Below are 9,095 nucleotides of genomic sequence, written 5' to 3' on the forward strand. Positions count from 1 at the left end.
TAAGGTGCAAACTTCTTGTTTTGCCTATTTCCACAAGGAAACATCAATCCTTTTAACCAGGCATACTCTCGTCCAAATGACCCTTCGTATCCTTGACAAAGTCTTGAATGCCACGGATGTCCCCGTGCATGGCCTAAGGAAGCTTGCTGGCACTCTTGCCCTACTTCGACCTCGTATTCGGCCCTACGGCCTATATGCTCGTACGTGCTCTCCTAGCACTCGTCACGTCATATGCACGCTTAACAATATGCACGTGACATACTCCCCCACTTGTAATGTCGACGTCCTCGTCGACTAAGTTTGGAGTACTTCAATCTTCTGCCTCTACTCCGATGCTACCACTGCACCTTCATGCCTTCGGCAGACCGCACCTCCGTGCGAACTCAACTACGCAGTCTCGTCGCGTAGGTTCCCCCTCCGGGTTCACTCAATCTTCTGCAATGCATCCTCCGATGCGTTAGGATAATGGTCTTCTCTACCATTCATCCATGCTCAATGTCGCCCTCTGGCCTCAAATGTCGGCTCCCCCTCTGGTTCGCCTCTCCGTTGCAGCCTCCGCCGCTCCTCAAACTCAGGTACCTCACCTCCTTGGCTTCACCTCGAGTTGGCATCTCAATTGTCACCTTACGCCTCTGCTTTCGTGACCAATCTTGCCATGCGTATCGCAATGTCGCCCCTCTCTTGACGACCCTTGCCTCGTATGCGCCTCCGCGCCTGCGCCTCGTGCGCTCGGCATCCTCCATGCCATCCCTTCCTCGGGAAATTGTTGTGTTGCCTTCGATGTCCACTAAACGAGCATGGTAGCTTTCTCTCCGCGAGAACTACATGGTACCAAACCATCCACCACTGGCATACTCTTGGGAACGTCCTCTCTGACTACATCCAGACACACACTTGCCATTTAATCATTGGCGATGCTCCTTAACCCGAGCATCTTGGTAGGCTCGTGTCCCTCTTGAACACATCCAGACGTACCACCGCATAAGTTCCAACACATCTCATGCAGCACCATACGGCTTACTACACACTGTCACACTCGACGTTGTCATATGTCTCTGACGATCTGAACTTGGTTCCAACTATCAACAGAATTGGACGATGCTTAATGTCACCACGACACACCATCCTGAAATCCCATAACGTGAGCTGATCTCTTCTCAGTCACCACGTACTCATTGCACACTGTAGGCTTGAACTCGGTTCCAACTTACCTCCAATGCATAACTCAAACATGGGCCGATCGACTTCAGATACAACGACCCTCATATTACTTGACGGCTTGAACTCGGTTCCAACTACCATCAGTACTTCACTTGGTCTCGTGAATCTGTCTCCATAGACTTCACACCAATATGTCCATAAGCTTCAATGTTGGTTTCGGCTTATAGCACTCATGCGACATACCACACACAAACGTGCTAGCATATCCATGTCTCATCTCAAGTGAGTCCATTCTCTTTGGAACTCAAATGCGCTTACACTACACCGTGCCGAACTCTATCGTGCACCATACCACATAAGCACAACTTGATCTAGCACCAACTTGCCCAACGATGTACTCTGTCCATCTATCTTACTCTCGACCTCTGTCTTCTGTAAGTAGCTTGAACTCACAACATCACCAGTCACTCGATGCTACCTTCGGCTTAAGCATAAGAGAGTATCCTTCAACACCTTGTTGCCATACCCTGCTCTAACGCTCAAGTATCACTCGGATCAACATAGCTCCCCTCTAGGATGCCAATCCAACAAGCTTACTCAGACTAGCTTGCCACAAGCTCTCAGCCTGACTCTACTTGCCATCTTGGTACACTTCATACCAAGCTTGTTGTCCACTCCAAGGACTCTAACATATGATGTACCCAATGCGCACCAAATCGTACTGAGCATTACTGCACTAAGCTCGCACACGACTTACCGTGCCACTCTTGGTTCATCTTATCTCTGCACTTGTCCTTACCTCCAAAGGACTCAAGTATATATGGTACCTTCTTGTACACCAAGTCACACTGAACTCTTGCCACTGAGCTTGCATATGACTCCTTGTGTCAATACGGTTCCATCTCGTATCTAGCATATGTCCTTCTTGCTCGAAGGAACATAGACCCAAGTATAGCTACCACCGTAGCATCCGTGCACACGGCCTACTCCTTCCGTCGGAACTCTCGTCGCCTTCTGCACCATGCATCCTTCGACAAAGGCCCCATCTTGCACCATAGCTTCAGAGACCATATCATCTTGAATGCATCAAGTATACTGGAGTGTGTATGAAGAGCTGCGTTGAGAGCATGATTCCAAGAGATGGCTTTCAGAGTGAGATGGGGCAAATTGAAAAATTTTGTTTAAGATGCCACGTTGAACTAAGTTGAACTAAGGGTTTTACCTTATCATCTTTTAGCTTTTACCTTATCAGCATAAGTCAACTTAGTTCAACTTAGTTCAGCTAAAAGTGAGCATATGGCTTTTACCTTTTGCCTTCAACACCTTAGTTCTTTCGCTTTGATCTTTTAGCTTGTCTAAGATTAATAAGTTTATAAGACAAAAGGTAAAAGATTATCGTTGGAGCGCAAATTGAAAAATTTTGTTTTTTTCAAAAAATGGGGGCGTAGTCTAAAAATTCATATAATAGTGGGGGTGTGTGTCAAAATCGCTCAAAATATTTAAACAACTACAAAAGGGTAAAATCGTCATGGTTGGCGCGTGTGTTTCGCACACACCCAACTTAACTCTGAGTTGACGGTTTCCGTCCAAGTGGGGGTGTATGTCAAAAGTTTTCAAAAAGTGGGGGTGTAGTCCTAATATTCATATAATAGTGGGGGTGTATGTCAAATTCTCCCTTCTAACTAATAAGAATCTTAAGATTTATTATTATTATTTGTTTTTCTTAATGTTTTTGTAAAAAATTACAGAAACTATTTTCTCAAAACTAATTTTTTTGAAACTGTTTTTCCAATCTTTTCGGAAACTTTTTTTTTTCTTTCCAGAAAATGCTTTTTCGGAAACCCTTTTTCCCAAACACATTTTTTTTCGAAAACCAAAATTTTCTGAAAAATATTTTTTTCATGAAATTTGTTTTTATTTTTTCCGAAAACCGTTTTTTCCTACAAAAAAAACATCGAAAAAAAGGTTTTGGGGAAAACGATTTTTATGAATATACAGTTTTCAAAAAATTTTGGTTAAAGAAAAAAAACTGAGGCAAAAAGTTTATGAGAAAAAAAATGATTTTCATGTAAAATCAGTTTCGAAAAAAAAACGATTGATTGGGAAAATAATAGTTTTGGGAAAAAAATCGATTTTGGGGGGATTCGGAAAAGATATTATTTGCGAAAAAAAATCGGTTATCGGAGAAAAAACAATTGTCGAAAAAATCGGATTTTGGGAAAAAACAGTTTCGGAAATAAAAAACGATTTTCGGGAAATAAGAGTGTTTGGAAGAAAAAAAATCAGTTTTCTGGAAAAAGCAGTTTTTTGAAAAAAAAAATTTAATAATTATTTTGTATAAGAATATGTTCATAAGGAATTTTTTTTTTTGATTTGAAGTATGAAATTTGGATTTATTATTCAAAAATCCTAGCAAATCTTAGGTGGTAGGGTGAGATTCTGGTCCAGTACAAATTTTGGATTTAGGAATCCTTGGGATTCACGAGTCGTGGTAGTCAAAATAGACCTTGAGTCCTACCAAAATCTCATTTTTGGTATGCAACCAAATGCACCATATATTTTTAATTACAAAAAGTAAATAAAATTTCTAATGGGCATTCAAGAGGATTTGATCATTGATCTCTGACACGATTTCCTAAGTCTTAACCACGAGACTACAATTTAAATCATATCATACTTCTGTTCAAAGTACAATTATTATTTCAAAAACGACACACACAGTTCAAAATATGAGACCCTTAATTGACTTGGGGCCCAAAGCGACCGCGCCGCCCCATAATTTAGCGGTCGTTGCTTCTATGCACACGGACCACCATATGGCATAAGGAATAGTTTTTTTTTGTTGAAAGACATAAGGAATAGCTTGCTGAATGAAGTATTTCTTCTTCTTTACTTTGTTATGCACTTGTGCTCCAAGAAGAGATGAGAGAAGTTCTACATAGATAGTGTCATAGTGACGAGGGACAAATACAAGTACTGTAGTTGTTCTTTTCAAGTAAATCCAAAGATAGAGAGATTTTATTGGGAGGGTTTGAGTAATGGAAGAAGACTGAAAGATGTTATTACAAAGATATGGGCCATCAGTCAGTTGGATGGCATGGAGTTGTTGTAATGCCAGAGGGATGGTATATAGAATTATTAGGGCCTCTTTCTTTTATTCATTTATATCTATAATTGGAGGTGGATCACTAAATAGAATAACATCTAGATAGTGGTTCTCCAAAGGAAGAGGAACCTCTCTTTGTTGGGATCTGGAAGTTCCGATGAAGGGGAGAACCTCTTCGCCGCAACAGAGGGAGGGAGGGAGGAGAGAGAGAGAGAGAGAGAGAGAGAGAGAGAGAGAGAGAGAGAGAGAGAGAGAATAGGTGTTGGTGGTGGAAGAAGGAAATAGAAGTGGCCGCAGTGAGCAGGATGGCCATCGATATTCTAGGTTGAAGGAGAAAAAAATGTGATGTAAAAGAGAGGGCTGGGAGCGAGAGTGAAGTGGAAGAGAGAAAGAGATCCGATGTGGGAAAAAATGATAATTACAAAAATGTTGATAGAAATGGAAAGTTTGAAACAATTGGGGGCCGAATCGAACTATCACACAAGGGATCAAATCGGACACTTGTGGAGGTCAAAACCGACCAGTTGGTCACCAATTGAGGGCAAAAAGGAATTACTCCTAGATATTTTCAATATATATATATATATATATATATATATATATTATCATAAACTATATTTTTCATGGCTTCTGCGTAGCAGTTGTTCAAATCTCTAGATGATAATCTGCTGGTTATAAACTTGCAAGATGATCATTGCTCTGCTGGTTTCTCAGTTATTTGCTAAATTATTCTAGGGTTTGTTTGAATCAATTGTGACTGATTCAGAATTGAGAGGTATCAAACCATAGTAGAAACATTAGTTTGACGTGGATCGCTATTCACCAATTTGATCTCTTAAACAAAAAAATATGATCTTCGAAGCAACTTATTTCTTTAAAATAGATGAAGGCTTTTCGAAGAAACCAACTATGATACATCAACAAAAACAATCCGTTCGAATTATTTTTCACACCCAAGGTTATGGTTAGGGTTTAGACACTAAATAGCTGCAACCTTGCTGTTGCAGCTGAGAAATAATTGAATGCCATAAAGAAAAAGTGTGAGATAGGGTTCTTTTGTTACCTGAATATAAACAGACACACAAACAGGAGCTAATAGGCATGAACAGGTCAATCTCTTTATGTTTCTTACTAACTAAACAAGAGACCGAGAAGATCATCGAGAACCATAGGTTTGATGGGTTTGGTAATCGTAAGTAGTAGAATCTTCTTCTAGACAAAGAAATGCTAAGGACTAATCAAGGAAATGCGTTAGAATTCTAACTATCCGAACTTCAAATACATGTGATTCTATATGACAGAAAATAATGGTGAACCAATGAAAAAAATTGATGAACCACTTGATTGCTAAAGAATATGAAGAAAACGACTGACTCAGTAGACACAACACTACCACGATGTTAGTAGTTACCAAAAAGTTTCGTCTCAAAATTTCTCACTAATAGATAACTAAAAAAAAGGAAAAATGAATAAAGAATCACTTGATACTTGTACCGGTTGGAGTGGAATATAGAAGGCCATGACCTTTATATATCAGCAGCACCTTCTTGCCATCCTCTTTGCCGAGCCCTAAGTTCCCACATCTCACTCAATCTTTTCTGGGTTATTAGTGCAGCTTCTGCTTTCTCTCTTGCCTCTTCACATGTTCCCATTCCTGAATTACACTTGTCAGCCTCCTTTTGATATTGTGATGCGGCTTTCTTTGCCTCGAGCAAAGCCATATCAGCTCGTCTCTGGTTTTCTAAAGCGACAGCTTCTTGTTGCTTTATTTCCTCTGAGAGGAGTTCTGTGAAGTTTCTATCCGTGTCCTCACTACTTGTGGGATCGTGCTTCACACAATCTGCAAGGTTGCCAAATAAAACAATCACTTAACAATTAAATGCAAATGGTCTTTTTTCTCTCTCCTTCATTTGATTAACAAACTGGTTGTATATTATCAATATCTTCAAAAGGAACTTCACAGGAGAAAGTTATATCATGAAATCAGAGGACTAAGAATACCCATGCTGAAATTTGAAATCGGACACATATATGTGTGTGCACGTAATAGAACTAAATAGTGACATGAACTGGTAAAGAAATGTGAAAATAATCTAAACTGGCTGCTAATCAGATGAAGAATCCTGTTTTTTCAATCTCAACATTTCACGGATAAGAAAATCCTGTCTTGACTAGGTATAAAGTATGTAGTGAGAAGTGCAACTTGTTAGTTTATCTTTAACCAAAGGATGCATGTCAAATGTTTCACAGTTCCCCCACAATAAATACAATTCTTACTATGTAATAGTGAGGTCCTACCGTCCTAGAAATGTTAAATCTTGTCGGCAATTTCCGAGATGATATTTGCCTTATTCTCAGAACGTAATTCTGAAAGTTATTACCTTGTAATTTTTGCTCATAAATATACCCATAACTATATTATACATGCACCAATATGAGAAAAAGAAGACACTTTTGTATATCATACTATGGTTAGTATGTCCTGAACAGAGTGCTGATGTTCTATGGATTAAAGAAGGGAAAGAGAAAACATCCCAATATACAATATACTCATATTCTATACGATTTTCAATGCTTCTTCAGTTCCTAAATAAGTTCATAATACCTTACTTCTTTGTCTGCACCCCAAAAAGTTTATATCTCTTATAAGTTGTAACATATAAAACCTCTAACCAATTCAAAGTAGACAAAAAGAAATATCAGAACTATACGAGCATACTACAACATAATAGAATTGTTTTGTTTGAAAACTAACATAATAGAATTGTTTTGTTCCTTTATGAAAGCAAATCCACTAACAACCATCTCATGCCAATAATTTAGCAGAGATGTGTGTGTAGCTGTTTTTCCTATTGAACTCCTTCGCTTAAGTGCATAACTAAAAGGAAATGAAATTCTTATTGATAGTGATATAGAACACATGGGGTTTCTTGATATTGTAGGTTCTTGAGGTATGTAGAGCTATCGAAACTAAATGAATTAAATAAAAATTTAAGATGCCCCTTTACTGCTTTACCATGCTTACCCAATTTTCCCTATAACTTTTATATTTCTTTTTTCCGTCGGTCATCTACTTCTGTATATAAAGCTTTACTTGTATGTAAGTTTAAGCTTTATACAATAAGTGAACTTCAATTTGTAAAATCACATTCTATCTGAACGGTTCATTTGTTGAATCTAAGGTTTATACTAAGACTAGTTTGAGCTACTCCACAAAAGGTGAAGATGTTAGAAGTACGAAGGTGCAAAGGTACAAAGGTTGATTTTGGGATAAGCGACATTGGAGATCATGGTGTTGTCTAGTATGTTGGATGAGTTCTGTAGGCCAAGAGCCAAGACCAACATTGAAGCTTATGGACATTTAGTGGATGAAGTAAAGTTGAAAATGCGTTCCATGGAAATAGAATTTAAATTCTTCGACGGAGTGTATATTGTAAAAATTGACCGAAATGTTTGAGTGCGAAACAAAATTTATTACAAACACACTACACCATCACCAGCAATCATCATTTAACTGTCTACTCCCAACCACGAATCCTTTTTCACTTTTCGATCAGTATATCAGAACATGAATTCTAATTCATCATCGAAAATGCATCTCAATCAAGAGGCAACACTTAACATTAACTAAGAGTACTATACCTAAATTCTATAGCATTTTCAATGTGAGAAACTTCAACCTAACCAAAAGAGAGATCTTTTATACACTTACTATTGCTATCTAGTGCATTCTATTTCAGTACCTTATTATGAAAAATGATGAGAAAAAATTTGAGCACAAAGAATATGATCTTGTTAGTGATTGAACAAACCAAGTAACCTAATTACATCAAAATGATGGGTAATTTGATTAGATTGTCAAAATATGGATCCAACAGTACAAAATGCAAGATGGGTATCAATGAAAAAGAAACAAAATTTGAATTTACAAATAACATCAAGAGATCCTATTACCAAATAACCTCTTAATGAAAACAATCAAGGAAACAAAAGAGGGTCAATGGATTTAGTAATAAAATTGAAAGAAAGGGGGATCACCAATTGGAATGGAGAGAAGGGATTGTATCGAATCGTGGGAAGAAGAGGTAGAATCACAGTTGCAAACGCAGGGAGGACAAGTAGCAGAAGAGTGAGAAATGGCAGCAATTCCTTCAGTTATATGCCAGTAAAGGGGAGGACCCAATATGTAACAGATCAAGCACATTGCCATTGTTGCCAAGGATCCCTTCACCATCGCCGACCTCCATGAGCTTCCACCTCCACCAGACTGATAATGGTGATTATGCACATCTATCATCATTTTTCTCTCTACAAACTCCAAAGTATTTCTCTCTCTAAAAAAAAATATAGTGTGAAGAAGATCTGAAGATGAGATCTTGAATGGGTTGTTTGTTTTTTGGTTTTCCTTTCGTCGATTGAACTGGTTTTTTAGTGCCACTATTCGGATTAATGGCGTGGGATCGAGAGAAGAAAGACGCGAGTTAAGAACGCCCAATACGGCCTGCAAATAAATGGGGGTCACACTGGGCAGGGATGAGAGTCGGGTCACATGGGTGACTGTGGGCTACTCCCCCATCAAGTCAGGTCGGTCGCGAGCTCCATCTGGGCATCTAAGGGTCGATCACTCATCTCGTGTGCAGCGTCCGTCGAAGGGCTACGAACCCATCGGATCAGGCCGCTTGCATGATCCGTTTAGGCATCCAAGGGTCGGTCACTCAACTTGTGTGGAACGTCCATCGAAGGGCTATAAGACTCGTCGCATGTTGTCCATAAGCTTCCAAAGTAACTATTGAGGAGTAATGGACGTAGTATATCTAAGGTTCGATTG

At 39.0% G+C, this 9,095-nt stretch overlaps 1 protein-coding gene across 1 annotated transcript; it reads right to left on the bottom strand.

Moving 5' to 3' along the window:
* Positions 1-5,507: 5,507 nt before the first annotated feature.
* On the bottom strand, positions 5,508-8,796 carry LOC147549526 (uncharacterized). The gene is made up of 2 exons (XM_086671799.1): positions 8,306-8,796; positions 5,508-6,107 (listed from the first exon to the last, which is right to left on the bottom strand). The coding sequence occupies exons 1-2, from the start codon at positions 8,565-8,567 to the stop codon at positions 5,794-5,796; spliced, it is 576 nt and encodes a 191-aa protein (XP_086527925.1). The 5' UTR covers positions 8,568-8,796; the 3' UTR covers positions 5,508-5,793.
* Positions 8,797-9,095: the final 299 nt, after the last annotated feature.

This window comes from Eschscholzia californica, unplaced genomic scaffold, assembly GCF_041429995.1.
Source record: "Eschscholzia californica isolate CP2 unplaced genomic scaffold, dmEscCali1.0.p SCAF_3, whole genome shotgun sequence".
NCBI lineage: Eukaryota > Viridiplantae > Streptophyta > Magnoliopsida > Ranunculales > Papaveraceae > Eschscholzia > Eschscholzia californica.

Coding starts and splice junctions, on each gene's coding strand:
- LOC147549526 (XM_086671799.1), bottom strand. CDS start 8,567: ATGATGATAGATGTGCATAATCACCATTATCAGTCTGGTGGAGGTGGA. Junction 6,108..8,305: donor CCTTCTCTCCATTCCAATTG/GTGATCCCCCTT, acceptor GCAACCTTGCAG/ATTGTGTGAAGCACGATCCC.